General features: G+C 47.2%; 1 protein-coding gene across 1 annotated transcript in view; it reads right to left on the reverse strand.

Moving 5' to 3' along the window:
* Positions 1 to 2,789: 2,789 nt before the first annotated feature.
* Positions 2,790 to 21,967, reverse strand: part of LOC133162104 (potassium voltage-gated channel subfamily KQT member 2) — a 43,477-nt gene continuing 24,299 nt past the window's right edge. The window contains exons 2-19 of the mRNA XM_061291054.1: positions 20,236 to 20,383; positions 19,926 to 20,016; positions 19,594 to 19,720; positions 19,315 to 19,490; positions 18,828 to 18,953; positions 18,638 to 18,748; positions 18,461 to 18,556; positions 18,295 to 18,389; positions 12,646 to 12,714; positions 12,514 to 12,543; positions 11,934 to 12,013; positions 11,653 to 11,838; positions 9,785 to 9,832; positions 9,597 to 9,705; positions 6,949 to 7,080; positions 6,757 to 6,877; positions 6,502 to 6,677; positions 2,790 to 5,087 (exon numbers count right to left, since the gene is read on the reverse strand). Coding sequence (XP_061147038.1) covers positions 4,466 to 5,087; positions 6,502 to 6,677; positions 6,757 to 6,877; positions 6,949 to 7,080; positions 9,597 to 9,705; positions 9,785 to 9,832; positions 11,653 to 11,838; positions 11,934 to 12,013; positions 12,514 to 12,543; positions 12,646 to 12,714; positions 18,295 to 18,389; positions 18,461 to 18,556; positions 18,638 to 18,748; positions 18,828 to 18,953; positions 19,315 to 19,490; positions 19,594 to 19,720; positions 19,926 to 20,016; positions 20,236 to 20,383 — 2,543 coding nt within the window. The 3' untranslated portion in view covers positions 2,790 to 4,465. The remainder of the gene's footprint in view (positions 5,088 to 6,501; positions 6,678 to 6,756; positions 6,878 to 6,948; positions 7,081 to 9,596; positions 9,706 to 9,784; positions 9,833 to 11,652; positions 11,839 to 11,933; positions 12,014 to 12,513; positions 12,544 to 12,645; positions 12,715 to 18,294; positions 18,390 to 18,460; positions 18,557 to 18,637; positions 18,749 to 18,827; positions 18,954 to 19,314; positions 19,491 to 19,593; positions 19,721 to 19,925; positions 20,017 to 20,235; positions 20,384 to 21,967) is intronic.

Genomic DNA, 21,967 nt, shown 5'->3' on the forward strand with positions numbered 1-21,967 from the left:
ATGATAATTGTTTAATGGTAGTTATTGATAGATCTTGAAGATGTCAAGTTATAGGTGCGTAAGACTATGTTGTTCATGCATATAGCACGTTCATTGTAAGAGGGGAAGAGATGTTGTATATTTTGGGCGAACTCAAATTCCGTAGTAGAAAACCCCCGGAAATGGGATGGGCATTCTGTGTTGTTGTGGTACGCCCTGTGAACGCACTGTGAGTAAGGATTAAAGCAGTTATCATTCACGTCGTTGTCCGACCTATTCTTGCTATCTAAGAACCTGGAAAATAGTAAGGATATAACATATCACGGGTCATTACGACGAGTTTGGTGGAGTTTTTACTGCTTCTTCCAACTCCTACCGCGCTGACTGTAACCTGACACTCTCTGGCTGCGCCTTGCCTCTTTTTTTTATTGTCGGACTCGGTGGACTCGGTCAAAATCAGCACCGAGTCAGAGTCTGGCAAAAATGACCGAGTCCGACCGAGTCCGAGTCCCCAAGTCCGAACACAGCCCTGGTTTCAATAGTCAATGTCGTGTATGAATTATTTGCCCGTCATCATTCATTATCCCATCATCCTGTCTTAGTCTCACTCGCTATCATACACAGCCCCCGGAGCGGGCACAACCCGCCCCGCCTGAACGACAGAGGAACCGGCCGGCATTGCAACATCGATACGTCAGAGGTTGGCCACCCCGTACCGATCATGCTGCCGGCCTCCACCCGCGCGCACACAGCATGCGACCACACGCAGAGACCAGGTCCCGCTCCGCGGAGGAGCGCATGCACACTCATCAGTCTCCCCCGCTCAAACCGTAGACCAACTTCCCTCCACTGGAGCCATGCTATTCCAGCTAGTGCCAATCACTCATTCAAATAAACACACACATGGGGATCCCCAACTTCTTCATTTCCGCGCACAAACACACGGAAGGACGACAACATACTGACATTAAAATTTCACATACATCACGTACAAACACATAACAGCAGTCAATTCAAATATGTCTGCTCTGCTTTATAGTAACAGAGCTAACCCCCTATCACCGGCACTCCACAATACAGACAAGACGATACACAAGCACAACAGCACAAAAATACCCACGAATGACAAGACGATACACAAACACAACAGCACAAAAATACTCACAAATGACAAGTCAAGTCAAGTCAAGTTTATTTGTATAGCCCTAAATCACAAGCAGTCTCAAAGGGCTTCACATAGACAGAAATTCACAATTATTCTCAAAGCATCCCCTGATCTTAAGCTCCCAAAAGGGCAAGGAAAAACTTAAAAACCCCTACTGGGGGAAAATAAGGCACAGAGAGGGCACAATTGATACAACATGAACATCAATGAAATAAAAAGTGGATGTCCATGTCAGAGCAGAGGGCTGCCGAAGGAGCCCTCAATTGTCCTGGCAGTGTCTACGAGGAGGTTGAGCTGCAGTTCCCCCATCCTAAATTAACCCACGAGAATCCAGATAGCCGCTGTCAGCATGGGTGCCACCTAACCACCTCCCCGGCCGGGGAGGGAGTGGAGAGGGAGAGAAAACAAACTCCAGCCGAATCGGCCACTACAAGTTAGTTAAAGGCCATGTCATAGAAATGTGTCTTTAGACGTGTCTTAAATGTTTCTACTGAGGTAGCAGTTCTAATATCCATTGGTAGGGCATTCCAAAGCTCTGGAGCCCGAATAGAAAATGCTCTAGAGCCTGCAGACATTTTCTTGCACAGCATGAAAGTAAAGTTATAACACTATACAAAACTAAACCCCGGATTCCACCTCGGAAGTTACAACATAAAACAAAACTAAACCCCGGATTCCACCTCGGAAGTTCTAACACTACAAAACTAAACCTTGGATTCCACCTCGGAAGTTACAACACAAAACAAACTAAACTCCGGATTCCACCTCGGAAGTTCTTACACTACAAAACTAAACTCCGCATTCCACCTCGGAAGTTCTAACACTGTACAACATTCGCACGGTTTTGCAGAATTTTCTGTTTTACGTATGTGGACTCCGCCATCATTCTCTACACGGACCTCACTGTCCTTGGACCTCTAACACTACACAAAACTAAACCATACAGAAAAAAACGAAACAAAACAAAACAAATTCAACCACTTCCACATAAATCATTAAAGTATCAAAATTGGGGTCGGGAAAGACAATACCACTACGGTGCGGAGGCCACAGTTTATGAAGGAAAAAGCCTTCTTACCTTCTAAAGGTGGGGCCTCCAGACCGCAGAAGAAGCTCTCCCCCTCGGAAGTCTTAAAACCGCTCAAGTGGACATCGCGTTGGGGTCACCAATTGTTGCGTTTTGTTCAAGATGTCCGTCGTTGAGCAAGGAAAATGTGGAGTAATAGTTTGTTCTTTATTTGCAAGATCATGGGTTGTCTCACGGCAGTCAGTACACATTGCACTTCAGAAGATGAAGACAACCACGTCAGACTCCAGATCAGAAGGTTTTATACTCTCCGCAAGCAGGAATACGGAAGGGAAGAAAAGGGAGGGGAAAAGAAGGAAAAACATATCCTCATAAGAATGTCTTATCTACTGAATGTTTTGTATCAATGTGTCATGACGTTAATGAGCTCTGCCTTATGTGTAATGGAAAAGTTACCAAGTTGTGTGTGCCGTGTCTGTGCTCTGATGCAGCAACTATGTTTGTATAATGAATAAGAATATTTAGACATTGCTGTTGCTCCCTTTTCAGAACTCATTCGGATTTATCATTCGGTGAATGTGTGGGAGCATTCGTAATGATTCCCTTCAACAATTAAGGTACATTGATTTTTGTTTTTATTTCATAAGCATTTACAAATTTTTGTTGTTCATGGTTAATAATAGCACAAGATAAGGTTTTTGTGATTAATACTCACGGGTACATGAGCATGCGTGTGTGAGAGTGCACGTGGTGAGAAGTGAGAGAGGTGTGTGCAGCGTTAGGAAAACCCACAAATTGTCTCCATGTCATGAGTCGCCATTATAATGCGAGCATCTGATCAGGTAGGGTGACCAGATTTCTGGTTTCTATAAAAAGAGGATACTTTTCTTCTTTGGGGGGGGGGGGGGGGTCATTTGTGTCATATGTTATGACATGTCATTTGACACTAATGACATGGTGTCTGTATAGCAATTGCATTTATTGGCCCGAATAACACAAAACAACATATATACAATAACAAAATCATCCGCCTACTGCCCAATGGCTGCTGGGATAGGCTCCAACACGCCCGCGACCCCCGTGGGGACAAGCAGTATCGAAAATGGATGGATGGATATTTACACTGACAAAAACAAATGTGTAGACTGACATCTTTGAGTTTTATAGTGGTACACTAAGTAAAAAAAGACAAAAGAAATATGGGCATCGGTGTAGTCTTTGAAGAAAAAAAAAGGGCTCCTCTTCAGTCCTCCTCTTTTTTCTTTTTTTTAGGGCTCAAAAATAGGACATGTTTGGGAAAAAGAGAACATCTGGTCACCCTAGATCATGTCTGGATGAGCTTTATGATCGATGGTTGCGTGGAACTGCAGCATTAGCAGTTAGCTCACGAGCTACCTCTTCCCTTGGCATGTAGTTAGTCTTTCAAAACAATAACGTTTGGAAAAATTTCTCACTTGTCAATTCTATGTATGTTACTCAAGCCTGGATTATTGCTGCTAGCAGGACTCCTTAGCGTTAGCTTCAGTGCTGTTCTCTAGTACCATACAGCAAGCCATGCTCACTTAGCATAACAGTGTGCATATTGGCAATTTCATATTTTGTATAGCCTTGAGGACCAGAGGGTTTTTAGCATTTTAAGTGGTGGACGATGTGAGCACACTAGTGCCGCTAGTTTTGGCGTCGACCACTTAGCTAGCTCAAACACTTACACTTTGGATTTGAAGACTGTCTTACTGTTTTTCAAAATGTTGTTTTCCATTTTTTTCGTGACTGTCTGAACCTTTGACGCCACCTTCGAGCCAGTGTCACTTTTTTCTAAATCAATCATTACATGTTACTGTTTGATACATACAAATGTATTTGATGCGCAGACAGGCAGGCATTGAGTGCGAACCAACTGGGTGCAAGCGTGTCCCGACAGTCAACCAGTCTGTTGGAAACATGTCGTCTCAGTGTCGCGGTGAAGCAATCGGGTCTGAGTGTGCCTCGGTGTGGCAACCAACATACCAGAGGATTGGTTGTATCTCTGCAGTGAACCAGTCAGGCGCGGGCGTGTTTCAGTCAGCGTATCAAGAGCAAGAGTGTGACTGCAGAGACCAATCGGACACGAGCATGTCTTCAGTGTTGCGGTGATGCAAAACGTCGAACTCAGCTGGTAGGTCGCATCTTATGTGTTTCTGCTTCACCCTCCACTTGAGCAGGCGTGTGGATGTTTTTGTCACCTTTCTATCACTATGACTTATTAATATATTTATTTGGGAGTTCTGCTGGTTCCACCTGGTTTTCAATGGGCTCTACTTGTTTGCGGGCCAGATGCCGTCTGAATGCGGCGAAGGCGCGCAGAGCTCCGAGTCCGACTCGGCCTCTGCAATGTATGGTCTTGTGGTTGCACGGCAGGAGGCCCCCGCTGATTCCCCAAAGTTGGACGCCAGTTTGGCGGATGAATAGAAACTGTTGTTGAGCAAATCTAGGTTGTCTCTGGACTGAGATTTGGAAAACCCGCTGAAGGAGTGCTCCAAATCATCGTGGTCCACAGATGAGATGGACAGGGAGTGGTCGCTGTCGGGCTTGACCTCATCCTCCCCCCCTTCCCCTGCCCCTTCCTTGCCCCCTCTCTCAGCCCCCCCCCTATCTCCGGTACTGTGGCGTTTGGCTCGATTCCCACCGTGCCTCTCTCCGGCTGGCGGCGGTGGAAGTCGAACCAGGGACCCGTCCCCCTCTGGACTCGAGGTGTTCCCTAGGCTACGCTGTGGCTGAGGTGGAACCTGTTGAACCAATTGGGAACTGATTGGCTGCCAGGAAGTGGAGGGGGGGCAGGTGGCCCCGGCATTGTAGTCCCGGGGGTTAGTCGAACTGCTGGACCTGACCATTTTGGTCCCAAAATGACTCTTGTCCACACTGTCATCTGGCAACACTCTGGAACAACAACAACAACAATGGTAAGTTCTAAGAGTATTAGAGCGTATAGTATTTTCTAGAGTATTTTAGGTCTGTATCTGAATATTTTTAAATGACATTCATCGGAGAGGTCCCAAGACACATGCCTTATAGATTACAGCAGGGGTCCCCAAACTTTTTCCTGTGAGGGCCACATAACCTTTCCCTTCTCTGATGGCGGGCCGGTGGCAGTTTGTAACAGAAAAAGTGTGACGATCGTAGGGGAGCTTAAAAAAATTATTGTTTTCCAGAAAGCCACACATAACCAAATAACGGTTATTTAATAACCCTTTCCAGGTTCTTTACAGAAAAAAAGTCAGGAAACAAATAATAACACTATTAATGAAATAAATAATAACTAAACCCTCTCTGAGTTCTTCACAGAAAAAACAGGAAATAAATAACTAAATAACTCTCTCTGGGTTCTTCATAGAAAAAAAAACATGGAACATTAACTTTCTGTTGTGCCATGCACAATCTTAACAGATAAAAGTTCAGCTCAGTTGTCAGAGCAGAACCTCTCTGACACATATGAGCAGTCTCTTAAAGTTCTTGTGTTCCTTCCTTATAATCCTTTTGTAGGTTCCAGTAGGCTTGTAGACACTGCTGTCTTTTTTGTTAAAGTTTGATAGTGCGGAGTAAAATTTGTTGTGGCAATTCTTAGGCGAGATCCGAGGTGTTGGTCCGTTTACCTCGATCTGTGACGGGTAGATGTTGACGTTCATGTGGCTGAACGTCACGTCGCGTACGTCGAGCCAAATTGGCAACTCTTTTAAACGCTCGGCACTGTGTTCACCCTGCTTTACTTGGGCGACATTTTAACGGAAGGATTCCAGGGGAAGGTTTGTGGGTGGCTTTAGCGCAAAACTGCATCTGAAAGCTCAGCGCGCAAATTACAAGAATGCTGTCGTCACAGCCCACGCTCTAAATTCGGGACTGATACAAATAGAGCGCGAGTGCGCCATGTCCGTACACGCACTTGTGAGTGTGCACCGAGCTTTCTGACACGGCTTCCGGTAGTAAATGCGCAGGCGAGCGCTTCCCCATCTACTGGGGAAACGCAGTCATTGCAGGCAAAATGAGCAAAAAAAAAAAAAAAAAAGTTTAATAATACAATTTATTCAGGGTTGGCGGGCCGGATTAAATGGTCCCGCGGGCCGTATCCGGCCCGCGGGCCGGATAGTTTGGTGACCCCTGGATTACAGGCTCAGATTCTAAACTATGGTCATGCCTCAGATGTTAGAAGGTGTTAGATGTTAGATTCTCGGGTCAAACTGTGTTGTAGATTGACTAGTTCAAAATATTCATGTCATGGGTGGATTGGAATATAAAATTCCAGTCTAGGTTTATGTCTTGTAAGAACACATCCTGATGATCAGCATCAATTACTAACTGCGGGGTCTTTTGAATAGACTGGCTCTTCTCCAGCTGGTCCACTGGACTGTGATAAGGTGGCGCCGGGTCTGGTTCCTTAGATCCAAAGTAGGCATCCGTCTCGGTCTGTGGGATTCCCATTCGCTGGATGTAGATATTGACTAGGAAATCCAGCTTTCTCTCCATTGACAGGACCTGAAGAGGACAAATCACCAACATCCATCAGCAAATGAACTCCTGGCAATCATGCTGTTTGCCAGTGGTGGTTGGTCACCTGCTTCTCCACCTTCCCCAAGCGTCCCATCATGCTGGGGTCCTCAGGGAGTTCTTCCCCTGCAGCTTTTGGTCGGTCCTTGTCTGCAATTGGTGTTCCTCTGCCCACGATCTGGTCCACCCTGAAAGCGGGAAGAAAATAGACCCGCTGCATTGTCAGAGCTAACTACAAAGTCGAGGGCAGACGTTGCACCTGGACTGAAGGTTCTTAATCCGTGCCAGCATGTCCAAGTGTCCTGCTGAATATTGTTCAATCACATCCATGACATCATACGGACGAAGACTCTCCTTAAACTTCCTCTTGGACACCATGAAGCGCATGATACTGGGAGACAAGAAAAAGGAAGTCAACACCAGTCTAACATCAAGTGTAAACTGTTTTTTTAGACTACAGCAGTCAAGCAGAGATTCCATGCTAATTTCATGTTCAAATTGGAGTGGGTCATAAAATTGGTGTCTGATATGGACGGGGTCATACCATTCTTGACTTAATCAATGCCCTAGATGAGGGTTGTCAAATTCATTTTTGTCACGGGCCGCATCAGTCATACCGTTTTTTTTCCGTGTATAGTGCGCCCCCATGTATAATACGCACCCTAAAAATGGCATGCTGATGCTGGAAAAAAGCCTGTACCCATGTATAATACGCACCCAATTTTTATGAATTCTTTTTTTTTTTTTTAAGTCCCAATGATCGTCACACACGCAGGGAGGCAATGGGTCCCATTTTTATAGTCTTTGGTATGGTCTTAACTAGGCTGGATGTAATTTTTTTTGTTGGCGTTGATTTCTCCGACTGCCCGTAAACGCACCAGCGCGCTCCGTGCGCGCACGGGAAAGAGGCGTGCGGACGTGAAAAAGGCGGCTCTGTATGGGAGAGACGTTGAAGAGGAATAAAAATACCCTTGGAAACCAAAACTTGCCCCTCGTCGTGACTCGGAGCCGCAACAAATGTTTCGGATTTGTGTAGGGTACATTGTGACAGACAGCAAACGAGCAGGTGATCGAGCAAGCCTTGTCTGATACGAGAGCATTGCGCTCGTATGGAGCGTGTTTGAAGTGAACAGCAGAGACGAAAGGAACAAGGCAAAGTGTTGTGAAATAAAATATGACCGACCTGTAATACGCATTTTGTTATTTGCTGATTGTATTAAACTATCACATTCATTGTCAGTCAAGAAGAGAAGAGGACTATATTGCTGAAGCCTTCGCTGTATCAAATTGATTTTTTTTCTTCCTCCAGAGTCTTATGTTTGACTCATTGACGTCAAATTGGCGCGCAGCTGCCCTATTGCCTAATTCTTCTGCTACTTCAATGACTTTCTTTCGAAATGCTACAGTATAACTTGCTCTCTTATCCATTCTGATGAAACTGCTAATTAAACCGAACTCTCGCTAATTAGTAAATAGCTGACGTGTCTTGCGCATCCGTTCTGCGCAGCTGACCCATAGTGCGCATGCGCAGTCATACTGCTTCTGCATGACGTCCGGTCCGCGATGGAGATTAAAAAACAAAATATTTGACAATAACACACCATCAAGGATTGCACCATCGCATCAAACGATGTGTCGTCAATTATGGATTTTTTTGACTAAGTGTGTTGGGACAGGATGGCTGAATGCGATGCGCGATTGACAACAAACAAGAAGAAAGGTGATTACAAGTTTTATTTCGGGGGAGATTTGTCATGTCTCGTCCCCAGTTTTGCTATGTGTCTAGGTTGCCATAGTTTCTGTTCGCGTCGCCCCTCTCTTCCTGTGTCACATCAATCGATGTAACGTGTTTTGTATTTAAGTCCTGTCTGCCCCTCGCTCACCGTCGGATCATTGCATGTGTTACGGTCATGATGTCTGTTTGCTTTCTGTTCCTGTCTTTGGTAATGTCACCCTGTCTTTTTGTTCCACGACTTTGTCGGTCAGTCCTGTTGTTGGTTTTGTTTTCTAAAAATAAATAAATAAATAAAATAAAAAATTAAAAAATAAAAAATTAAAAAATTTTTGTACCCATGTATAATGCGCACCCCAGATTTTAGGACAATAAATTCGTTAAATTTTGCGCACTATACACGGAAAAAAACGGTAGTTTTCTTCAGAAGGCCATTATGACAATCAACCCAAATAAATGTATGAACGTCCCATATTATATACAGCAAACTGATGAATAACTAGTTTAGAAATCAGACACTAGTAAGAACAGTTTAAATTCTTAAAAAGATTAATAGCAATAAAAATTGCTAGAAACATCTCTATTTTATAAACTGAAGACAATTTGCAAATTTAGTATTGACACAAAGTCGATGCACAATTTGTTTTTGCGGCCAAATATAATTACACTGGGCCAGAGTTTGACACCCCTGTCCTAGATGGACAAAATGAAACAATTCTAGATTCAAGTCTCAGATGAACTGGATCATGGAGATTCTAGAATGAATTGTCGAGTCCAGTCACAATGGATTCACTAGAACATGTGTGCAAGTTGTTGGGCCTTTTCTAATGGTAGTTGATTGTTCATGAGGGAATCTGTCAGTGACATCTGGGGGGGGACAGAGCACAAATGACAACAATAATAATGGAACCAAAAAAAAAAAAAAACACTGCCAAACAGTGACGCATGACACAAGACAACAGAACGGATCACGAGACAAGAACAGAATATGAAAGCTTATTGGTATCAGTTTGTGTCTCTTACCCAACTGCTGATGGTGACCTTGGTCCTGAGGTGAGCAAAATAAACCAAAATGTGAACCAAAATGTGAATCAAACGGCAAAGGAACAGCGAGCAAAGCCATGAGTGAAGTTGACAAAATGGTGGCGACCGTTGCGGAAGACGGGTCTTTGTACCAGATGGCTCGGATGGTGACCTTAATGCCGGGTGTCAAGTCTTGCGGGACGAACTCACAGTGGCAGCTCTTGTTATCATCGGCCATGTCTTCTCCTGGCAGGCTCGTGTCTGCAATGGCCAACAAAGGGCGGAATTGCGGCGACCATGGCGGTCGCCTGCGTGCGCTTGTTTGTACGCCTGCGCTAACCTGGCGAGCTCTTCTGTCGGAACTCTTCATCCTGCATCTCTATGAGCACTACACAGAAAGAACACACCACACGCCTCAGAATCAACACCAAACAAGTGACACCTGAAGAGGTCCATATTGAAAGCCTCTGAATCACACACCATATAAGTGACACCTGGAAAGGTTGACATTGAAAGCCTCAGAATTAGACACCAAACAAGTGACATCCGGAGCGGTCCACATTGAAAGCCTCAGAATCAGATACCAAAACAATGACACCCAGAGAGCTCCACAATGAAAGCCACAGCTGCTCGCTTCGCCCTGCTGCACATGTCAGGATTTTTCAAATCCTGCCCATTTGTTACAGAGCCCATAAAAAAGTCCGGCATTCAACAGCTTTAGTCGTGTTTAGTGTGTTGTGTCGAGCAAGGCAGAAATCTCGCTTGATCACACGTTATCGCTCAAAAACAAAGAACAGACAATTCCAGACACGTGGCAACGTTTCCTGCATGTTTCCAGAACCAGAGAGCGTTGTAAAATGGTGACATTGTAAAAAAAAAAAGGATTTGTCTTGGGAAATGCTATTATTTTAATTAATTTAAGCCTAATTTGTACAAATGGCAGGGATTGAAACTAGCGACCATTCTCATTTTCAAACAATGCAGGATGCTCAAGGACATTGATGCACCACCTGTTTGCGACTAATCTTAACCTGTAAAGTTCTTAAGGTTTACTTTAAGGAAGTGTTTCCCGTTTCCTCACCTCTGTTACCAGGTGTTTGTGAGTTAAAACTCTGCTCTGATTTTCAGATACCCTTCACTGTGTTGCCGTTTTGATTACTTTATTTGGATGTATGCTTTCACAGATGATATATTTGGTCAGAATGTTTGCCGTTTGATGTGATCTCATAAGATAAACATCTTTCATTAATCTGACCTGCAGGCACTGAAGTGATGGAGACTGTTATTCATAATAACAGTGTCGTATTTTATGAGAATCACTGATAGCAGTTTTTTAGTGTGTGTGTTTTTTTTTAAATGCTGTTAATAAATGCAAAAAAACTTTTTTTGAATATAAAGTTAAAAGTCAAAGTCCCAATGATCGTCACACACACATCTGGGTGTGGTGAAATTTGTCCTCTGCATTTAACCCATCCCCGTGTGATTTTAATCCATCCCCTGGGGGAGAGGGGAGCAGTGAGCAGCAGCGGTGCCGCGCTCGGGAATCATTTGGTGATCTAACCCCCCAATTCCAACCCTTAATGCTGAGTGCCAAGCAGGGAGGCAATGGGTCCCATTTTTATAGCCTTTGGTATGACCTGGCCGGGGTTTGAACCCACAACCTTCCAGTCTCAGGGCGGACACTCTACCACTAGGCCACTGAGCTGATCCATACTATACTCCCTACTAAAGGCCAAAACCTTTTATGCAATGACTTTTACAAGTCGTTTATATTACTTCACACAAACTACATCCATCTGCTCCTGGTTCGGCCCTCCGGTCCAAATTTAGAACCCAGTTCGGCCCGCAAGTCAAAAAGTTTGCCCACCCCTGCGCTACAGTCATTTGACTCAAGACATCCAAAAAGCCATCCATCAATAGTGCGAACTTGCCTCTCTGTTCACCATCTATTGAATTCTGCTAAACATTCCTCCAGTCAGTCTTCATTCCAAACAGTCTCAGCCATCATTTAGCATTCCAGCATCCATGTATCAATTGGCCCATCCCTCATTAATCCATACAAAAGAACCATTTTTTTCTGATGTTCAAATGGATGACTGACATATTTTGAGTGTCTCGTCCTCCGCCACACATCAAGTCCTTGAAAATGGGACAGGACACATGATTGGACACATCAGTGGTCGGGTGACTGGACGTGAGAAGTCCTACCTTCGGAGTTCTGGCGGGATGCGACTCCTCGAATCCTGAAGGCCTGCCTGGTTCTGCTCCGTTCTCCAAAGCTCCAGCTCTTAGGAACCTTACTCGGACTGTCCTCCAGACCGGGCTCTATGCTGGGGGAGCGGCGCAGGGCCTGAACACCAGCAGGAACTCCGGGTGCCACGCCTGGAGCTACACCTGGACCAACCACCGGGATTACCAGCAAGAGAAAGTCGATGCAAGCGGTTGGGATCCGAGAGCCAGTCAAGGTGCACTATCTGGACAAGACTCACCATGCTGAGGAGAACCTTTTCCTTTGGTTCCCGAACTGCGTGGAGATGAGAAGACTCTCTCTTTTAGACTCACCTTCTGACTGCTGGCACGGGAGAAAGTGAAAAAGGCAAAATTTTCCAAGATTACTGATGGTGGCTGCCAAATGAGCTGCTGGCTCATTTAATGGTCTGCGCAAGCAGTTAGCGGGCGTGTCGCATGTGGCCTACAAACATTGTGCCAATTGACTCAAAAGTTGCTCAGACTGAAGCTATTCTAGTAGGACCAATGGTTTTCACCATGGAAAATGCGCGAGCATCACGATGATAAAATGATGTTTGAAGTGATAGGAGTGGACGTGTTGGCAAGCCTGGATATTTCAGCCCGACATTTATCGAATGGATGCAGTACCACTGACTGTGACAGGCTACAGGAGAAGTCGACTCTGCGGCAACATGGATGGGCGATGAGGTGCGCCCGCTCGGTAGATAAGCCACCATATTTATTTGCATGCACATCGGGTTTGCACCCATTTTTGCCTCTTGTCAAGGTTCTCGCCAAGGTTTTATTGAGCTTCACTTGCACACTTTTGTGGACTCTGACCTGGGAGAAGGCTCTGACTGGACTTCCTTCCTGCAGAGACAAAAGAAAGGTAAATCATCATGACAGTTATAATGGGCATGGAAGCAAATGACAAGGATTAAGTACAAGACAGAGTTCTTCATAAGGGGAGACCTGAATGAGAGTCCTGACTTGTTTTTGAGATTCCTCAGCAGGTCCAACTGGTTGAGGGGCGGAATTAACCTGCAAAGACACCGCAATCTATTGTTTGTCCTCAGCTGATGCTTGTCTTTGCTGATGAGGCCATACCAGTGCAAATTTGAGTGTGTGCCTCTGTAAACACAGTGAAATCTCAATTTGACTTTTTACATTTCACAAAAGCACTCCTCGCCTCCCGGTACACGGAATTGGCCATTTTGCCCTCTTTTCCTGTCAGAGCACTGAGTGACCTGGATGAGACCTGAGGCGGACCACTTCATTGCCGTTGACGTGGAGGATTTGGCATCGATTTGGCTTCAGGAGGGCTCAGGTCCTGAGGAACAACCACTTGTATCTGGGTCTCTGCTTTTTTCGGATTTGGATAATTGTTGCTCGGCAGCCGTTGGAGCTATCCTGGAAGGGGCAGTCTTTCATACAGTGCCTTGCGAATGTATTTGCCCCCCTTGAACCTTTCAACATTTCGCCACATTTCAGGCTTCAAACATAAAGATATAAAATTTTAATTTTTTTGTCAAGAATCAACAACAAGTGGGACACAATCGTGAAGTGGAACAGAATTTATTGGAGAATTTAAACTTTTTTAACAAATAAAAAACTGAAAAGTGGGGCGTGCAATATTATTCGGACCCTTTACTTTCAGTGCAGCAAACTCACCAGACGTTCAAGATCTTTGAATGATCCAATGTTGTCCTAAATGACTGATGATGATAAATAGAATGCACCTGTGTGTAATCAAGTCTCCGTATAAATGCACCTGCTCTTTGATAGTCTCAGGGTTCTGTTTAAAGCGCAGAGAGAACCATGAAGACAAAGGAATACACTAGGGAGGTCCGAGGTACTGTTGTGGAGAAGTTTAAAGCCGGATTTGGATACAAAAAGATTTCCAAAGCTTTAAAAATCTCAAGGAGCACTGTGCAAGCATCCATCCATCTATCCATCTTCTTCCGCTTATCCGGGGTCGGGTCGCGGGGGCAGCAGCTTCAGGAGGGACTCCCAGACTTCCCTCTCCCCAGCCACTTCATCTAGCTCATCCCGGGGGATCCCAAGGCGTTCCCAGGCCAGCTAAGAGACAGTCTCTCCAGCGCGTCCTGGGTTCTCCCCGGGGTCTCCTACCGGTGGGACATGCCCGGAACACCTCCCCAGGGAGGCGTCCAGGAGGCATCCTGATGATATGCCCGAGCCACCTCATCTGGCTCCTCTCAACATGGAGGAGTAGCGACTCTACTCCGAGTCCCTCCCGGATGACCGAACTTCTCACCCTATCTCTAAGGGAGAGCCCGGACATCCTGCGGAGAAAACTCATTTCGGCTGCTTGTATCCGGGATCCCATTCTTTCGGTCACGACCCATAGCTCGTGACTATAGGTGAGGGTAGGAGCTAAATCGACCGGTAAATTGAGAGCTTTGCCTTTTCAGCTCAGCTCTCTCTTTACCACGATGGACCGGTACAGAGTCCGCATTACTGCCGACGCTGCACCGATCCGCCTGTCGATCTCACGCTCCATCCTCCCCTCACTCGTGAACAAGACCCTAAGATACTTAAACTCCTCCACTTGGGGCAGGATCTCATCCCCGATCCGGAGAGGGCATTCCACTCTTTTCCGATCGAGGACCATGGACTCGGATTTGGAGGTGCTGACCCTCATCCCGGCCGCTTCACACTCGGCTGCGAACCGCTCCAGTGAGAGCTGGAGATCACGGCCTGAAGAAGCCAACAGCACCACGTCGTCTGCAAAAAGCAGAGACGCGATGCTGAGGTCCCCAAACCGGACACCCTCAAGCCTCGGCTGCGCCTAGAAATTCTGTCCATAAAAATTATGAACAGAATCGGTGACAAAGGGCAGCCTTGGCGGAGTCCAACCCTCACTGGAAACGAATCCGACTTACTGCCGGAAATGCGGACCAAACTCTGGCATCGGTGATACAGGGACCGAACCGCCCTTATCAGTTGGCTCGGTACCCCGTACTCCCGAAGCACCCCCCACAAACCTCCCGAGGGACACGGTCGAACGCCTTCTCCAAGTCCACAAAACACATGTGGACTGGTTGGGCGAACTCCCATGCACCCTTGAAGATCCTGCTGAGGGTGAAGAGCTGGTCCACTGTTCCACGGCCAGGACGAAAGCCACACTGTTCCTCCTGAATCAAAGGTACGACCTCCCGATGGACCCTCCTCTCCAGCACCCCTGAATAGACCTTACCAGGGAGGCTGAGGAGTGTAATTCCCCTGTAATTGGAACACACCCTCCGGTCCCCCTTCTTAAAGAGGGTAACCACCACCCCAACCTGCCAATCCATAGGCACTATCCCTGATGTCCACGCGATGTTGTAGAGACGTGTCAGCCAATATAGCCCCACAACGTCCAGAGCCCTTAAGAAATCCGAGCGGATCTCATCTACCCCCGGGGCCTTGCCACGGAGGAGTTTTTTAACTACCTCAGTGACTTCGACCCCAGAGATTGCAGAGTCCGCTTCAGAGTCCCCAGGCCCTGCTTCCGCAACGGAAGGCGTGTAGGTGGAATTGAGGAGGTCTTCGAAGTATTCTCCCCACCGACACACGACGTCCCGAGTCGAGGTCAGCAGCACGCCATCTCCACTGAAAACAATGTTGACGTTGCACTGCTTCCTCCTCCTGAGACGCCGGATGGTGGACCAGAATTTCCTCGCAGCCGTCCGGAAGTCATTCTCCATGGCCTCGCCAAACTCCTCCCACGCCCGGCTTTTGCCTCAGCAACCGCCGAAGCCGCGTTCCGCTTGGCCACCCGGTACCTGTCAGCTGCCTCCGGAGTCCCCCAGGCCAAAACGGCCCGATAGGACTCCTTCAGCTTGACAGCATCCCTTACCGCCGGTGTCCACCAGCGGGTTCGGGGATTGCCGCCACGACAGGCACCAATGACCTTACGGCCACAGCTCCGGTCGTCCGCCTCAACAATGCAGGCGCGGAACAAGGTCCACTCGGACTCAATGTCCTCCGCCTCCCCCGGGACGTGGGAAAAGCTCTGCTGGAGGTGGGAGTTGAAGCTCTTACTGACAGACGTTCTCAGCAGACTCTCACAGAGCGTTTGGGTCTGCCAGGTCGGACCGGGGATCTTCCCCCACCATCTGAGCCAACCCACCACCAGGTGGTGATCAGTTGACAGCTCCGCCCCTCTCTTCGCCCGAGTGTCCAAAACACGCGGCCGCAAATCCGATGACACGACTACAAAGTCGATCATCGAACTGCGGCCTAGGGTGTCCTGGTGCCATGTGCACACATGGACACCCTTATGTTTGAACATGGTGCTCATTATAGAAAATCCGTGTCGAGCACAGAAGTCCAACAATAGAACACCGCTCGGGTTCAGATCGGGGGGGCCGTTCCTCCCAATCACGCCCTTCCAGGTCTCACTGTCATTGCCCACGTGAGCATTGAAGTCACCCAGTAGAACGATGGAGTCCCCAGAAGGAGCGTTCTCCAGCACTTCCTCCAGGGACTCCAAGAAGGGTGGGTACTCTGAGCTGCCATTTGGTGCATAGACACAAACAACAGTCAGGACCCGTACCCCCCACCCGAAGGCGGAGGGAGGCTACCCTCTAGTTCACCGGGGTGAACCCCAATGTGCAAGCGCCCAGCCGGGGGGCAATAAGTATACCCACACCTGCTCGACGCCTCTCACCGTGGGCAACTCCAGAGTGGAAGAGAGTCCAGCCCCTCTCGAGAGGGCTTGTACCGGAACCCAAACTGTGCGTGGAGGCAAGTCCGACTATATCCAGTTGGAACTTTTCTGCCTCGCACACCAGCTCGGGCTCCTTTCCAGCCCGAGAGGTGACATTCCATGTCCCAAGAGCCAGCTTCTGCAGCCGGGGATCAGACCGCCAAGGTCCCTGCCTTTGGCCGCCGCCCAGCTCGGACTGCACCCGACCCCTTTGGCCCCTCCCACAGGTGGTGAGCCCATGGGAAGGGGGACCCACGTTTCCTTTTCGGGCTGTGCCTGGCTGGGCCCCATGGGCGAAGGCCCGGCCACCAGACGCTCGCATTCGAGCCCCGCCTCCAGGCCTGGCTCTAGAGGGGGGCCCCGGTGACCCGCGTCCGGGCGAGGGAAAACGAGATCCATATATTTTGTCCGTCATAAGGGGCTCGTGTGAGACGTGCTTTGTCTGGCCCCTCACCTAGGACCCGTTTGCCATGGGTGACCCTACCAGGGGCATGAAGCCCCAGACAACATGGCTCCTTGGATCATAGGGGCACGCAAACCCCTCCACCACGATAAGGTGACGACTCACGGAGGGGACTGTGCAAGCAATTATATTGAAATGGAAGGAGTATCAGACCACTGCAAATCTACCAAGACCCGGGCGTCCCTCCAAACTTTCATCTCAAACAAGGAGAAGACTGATCAGAGATGCAGCCAAGAGGCCCATGATCACTCTGGATGAACTGCAGATAACTACAGCTGAGGTGGGAGAGTCTGTCCATAGGACAACAATCAGTCGTGCACTGCACAAATCTGGCCTTTATGGAAGAGTGGCAGGAAGAAAACCATTTCTCAAAGATATCCATAAAAAGTCTCGTTTAAAGTTTGCCACAAGCCACCTCAGAGACACACCAAACATGTGGAAGAAGGTGCTCTGGTCAGATGAAACCAAAATTGAACTTTTTGGCCACAATGCAAAACGATATGTTTGGCGTAAAAGCAACACAGCTCATCACCCTGAACGCACCATCCCCACTGTCAAACATGGTGGTGGCAGAATCATGGTTTGGGCCTGCTTTTCTTCAGCAGGGACAGGGAAGATGGCTAAAATTGATGGGAAGATGGATGGAGCCAAACACAGGACCATTCTGGAAGAAAACCTGTTGGGAGTCTGCAAAAGACCTGAGACTGGGACGGAGATTTATCTTCCAACAGGACAATGATCCAAAACATAAAGCCAAATCTACAATGGAATGGTTCACAAATAGACGTAGCCAGGTGTTAGAATGGCCAAGTCAAAGTCCAGACCTGAATCCAATCGAGAATCTGTGGAAAGAGCTAAAGACTGCTGTTCATAAACTCTCCATCCAACCTCACTGAGCTTGAGCTGTTTTGCAAAGAAGAATGGGCAAGAATTCCAGTCTCGATGTGCAAAACTGATAGAGACATACCCCAAGCGACTTGCAGCTGTAATTGCAGCAAAAGGTGGAGCTACAAAGTATTAGCGCAAGGGGGCCAAATAATATTGCACGCCCCACTTTTCAGTTTTTTATTTGTTAAAAAAGTTAAATTATCCAATAAATTTTCTTCCACTTCACGATTGTGTCCCACTTGTTGTTGATTCTTGACAAAAAATTAAACTTTTATATCTTTATGTTTGAAGCCTGAAATGTCGCAAAATGTTGAAAGGTACAAGGGGGCCGAATACTTTTGCAAGGCATTGTGTGTGGTCGCCTCCCCTCACCAGCTTTCTTCCTTTCCTTCCCCCAAATGGGCTGTGGAGTTTTTTCTCACCCGCTTGGGGATTTAGACCTGGGGGTGTTGCCCATCTTCAACCACAGACACGTGAGGCCTTTTAAGATCTTTTTTATACGCCACGACACATAAACTTTACGTATGAGCTCATGTTTGTCGGAAGGGGGCGGACTGACCTGTACATGGGGACGGACACGGTCCTTTCGTAGTAGTCCCACGTGGATGTTAGGTCGGATCGAGTCAGGTTTGTGGCGTAAACCCTCCACGCAGCCTGTGCACACATGGCAGGTGACGCAATTCGACTGGACAGGATTCTCGTTGATTCTGTTAACCTTAGGTTACCTGAATGAGTCCCGCTGCTGGGTTCCGTCTTTTCTCAAAATGTTTTTGTCTGTGCTGCTCTTGTACCTTGAGAGCAAAACCAGAACCCAGGATGCCCTGGAGAGGAAACGGACATGAAAGCACGAGTGTCCACTCGCACACACTCACACGGCCCCTCAAACACGCACACACTCTTACAGCTGGCAAAGCAAAGAAGGACACGCCGATCAGTGTGAACGTGGCCGCCAGCAGGCGACCGTTCCAGGTGATGGGGAACTTGTCTCCGTAGCCGATGGTGGTCAGCGTGATCTGATGGACAGCGGCCAGTTAGACGGCGTCGGACACTCGACGCGCGTTTTTGGCTCAAGTAGATCGGAGGAAGTCTCACCAATCCCCACCAGAGGGCGTCAGCGTATGTCTCAAATTGTTCGTTGTCTTCTTTCTCAGCCAAATAAACCAGGAAGCTTGCCAGGATTAGACACAGGAAGCCAATGTACCAGGCTGTGATCAGTTCCTGCACACGCAAATAGACAGAAATTCCAAATTCAATCTTCCCCCTCAGAGACACCAAAAAAATCAGGAAGTCACATCAATCATGTCCACAATCAACACCCAACTTGACATGATTGGGCTCCCTGTGTCACGCACACACTCAAGCCGCCAGAACACTTTCTGTACTGTAGTGCAGGGCTACCCAAAGTGTTTGCTCGCTTGACTCTGTGTCTATGTAGAAAAGCGAATTATTGGTACTGTTGCAACCCCCTCACCCTCAGCAGCTTTCCAATAGTCGGTGATGGCCCACGCTTGCCTCGACATTGCCTGAACAGCCTGTCGTATGTCTATGCAACATTGGCCGACCGGTCGCCGTGCATCACCTTGCTGTGGGCATAGACAACCGATCCCAGCAGCTTCCAGGTTCCTCCGCGGCGGTCCATGCGGATCATGCGCAGAATCTGGAGGAAGCGCAGCGAGCGGATGGCTGAGGTGGCAAACACGTTTCCCTGCGTGCCCGCCGCCAGCACCGAGATGGACGCAATCAGCACCATGATGTCTGAGACACAAGCACATGTTAAAATAGGCCTCTTTGGCACATGTGATTAGCTAGGTAGTTCAGTATGAAGGAGACATTCAGATGCGTGCGCGGTCAGGCTCACCGATGACGCAAAAGGGCTTCCTGGCAAACTTGAGTCTTCCTCGCCATCCTCGATATCGGCAGCAGCAGCCCGCCGCCCAGATGCGCACCATGTACTCCACGCCGAACACCACAATGGTCACCACCTCCTGCACACACGTGGTTCCATCTTTGCATCACGTTTCCACCTTGGCTTTTGGAACACGGCCTGATGACACGGTTTGGCTGTCGAGCACTTGTTCGTTTGCTCTTTGAACTTGCGCGTCTCCATGTGCTACACGAACCGAGCAATCCGTACACTCTGCTCTGCCGAGCAGGCCGCTTCAGATATGCTGAGAGCGTCCGGCCGCTTACCAGGATGTAGAGCGCGTCCTCGGAGCTCTTCTCGTACTCTCGGATGGTGGAGAAGACGGACAGGACTAGGCAGGAGAAGACCAGCAGGAACCTGAGAGGACAAACGCCACCCACGGACAGATGGACAAACAAGGCAGCTCTAAGGAGGCGGCGGAGCATCCACCATCTTGGATTTCTGCAAAGTCAGCTGACACGGGTGTAAAACATGAATGCTTATTCATCGGACGCTCGGCCCAACGCTTTGGCCGCTGGCACTCGTCCAGCAAGCAGAGTATAATCTATGCGTGCGTGTATGCATGTGTGTTCTCACACGTAGGCGTGGTATATGAAGGCCCACCCCCGGGGCCTCTCGAGGACGTTGTAGAGGAAGTTCTGCAGCCGCCTGTAGAGAGCGTTCCTCTTGGGAGCTTTCTTGCCCCCCGACACGCTGCTGCGCTGACGCCGAGGACCTTCGTCGGCTGTGCAACACAAATGGGGCCCGCGCTCAGTATGTACGCAGCACCGCAACAACAGTAACAAAAACAATTACCAAGAATCAAAAGCGCTGCAAGTGCCACAATACTGACCTTCAGTTCAGGGAGCTTTTGTATTTATCTTCTTTATGAATGATATTCTCAGTTCCCTGGGCCAGGCCATAAAAGAAAAAGAAAAAAAACTGGACCACCCCTGTAGAAGGCACTACTGAATTAGATCTGGGGTGTCTTGTTGAGGCTGCCTAATTAGTGAAGGCCTTCACACTTATGTTATTAGTGTGAAGGTGAAGACACCATTCACTTTATTATTCCGCTTCTTCTTCTTCTATTTTATTCTCCTCCTCACTTTTTTGTCCTGCTACTACTTCCACAAAATTCTTCTGCTTTACTTCATTCCACTTTTGACGTATTCCAAATATTCACGTTATGAGCACTTGCATTTTTCCAATCCCAAAAATGTTCAGTTTTCGCAAATATTACAAAATTCCGGCTAATTTCTCCCCATTAATTTTTAATGGCACATTCAACATTTCAAATATACAGTAATCCCTCGTTTATTGCGGATAATTGGTTCCAATACCACACGTAATATGTGAAAATCTGTCACACTTTTTTTCAACATAGTTACATTGTTTGTGTATCAATAAGTGTATCTTAAACCATATAAGTGCATATGTTATTAGAACATTAAATAACAGTTTCAAACATGCAAATACTACAGGGTCCAGCAAAATGATCTGACACATTTGTAGGTTTAATAAAATGGAAATAACTTAAAGAAACAAAAACTTTTTCTATTTTCGAAAAGTACATATACCGTAATTTTCGGACTAAAAGTCGCTCCGGAATATAGGTCGCATTAGCCATAAAATGCACAATAACGTGAAAAAAAACAATTCAAAACTCCAATTCATTAAATCCATCGATGGTCCTTTGTCAACAATGGGTGCGCGCCGCTGACGGCGCTTGCACTTCAAAATATTCCACAGGCCCATATATCGATATACAAATTAGATATCAAATAACTATTACCGTAATTTTCAAAGTCAAAGTCAAAGTCAGCTTTATTGTCAATCTCTCCACATTTTCAGACTATAAGTCGCGTTTTTTTTTCATAGTTTGGGTGGGGGGGCGACTTATACTCAGGTGCGACTTATGTTTTTTTTCACAAATCTTTACTTGATCATTAACACATCACTTACAAGTATAGTTGACCACTTCACATGTTATTTTTAGTATAGTTGATCACTTCACATGCTTTGATATCTTTATCTTGAACATATTCAAAACATGAAAAATAGAGAGAAAAAATCAAATAAAGTAATTAACACTTTAAAGCGCCATATTCTCTGGACATGTCCTCTGTCACCAGGATGACATAAAGGACGAGAAATTTGATCGATGGATTTAATGATTTGGAATGACAAATGGTTTGATAATATTGTTGTTTATGTGATAGTTATTTAAAATATAGTTTATTTATCGTTGTATGGACCTGTGGAATAGTTTGAACTGCTGCGCGGCACACGGCATTGTTGACAAAGGACGATCGATGGATTTAATGAATTG

This window comes from Syngnathus typhle, linkage group LG11 (genome assembly GCF_033458585.1).
Source record: "Syngnathus typhle isolate RoL2023-S1 ecotype Sweden linkage group LG11, RoL_Styp_1.0, whole genome shotgun sequence".
NCBI lineage: Eukaryota > Metazoa > Chordata > Actinopteri > Syngnathiformes > Syngnathidae > Syngnathus > Syngnathus typhle.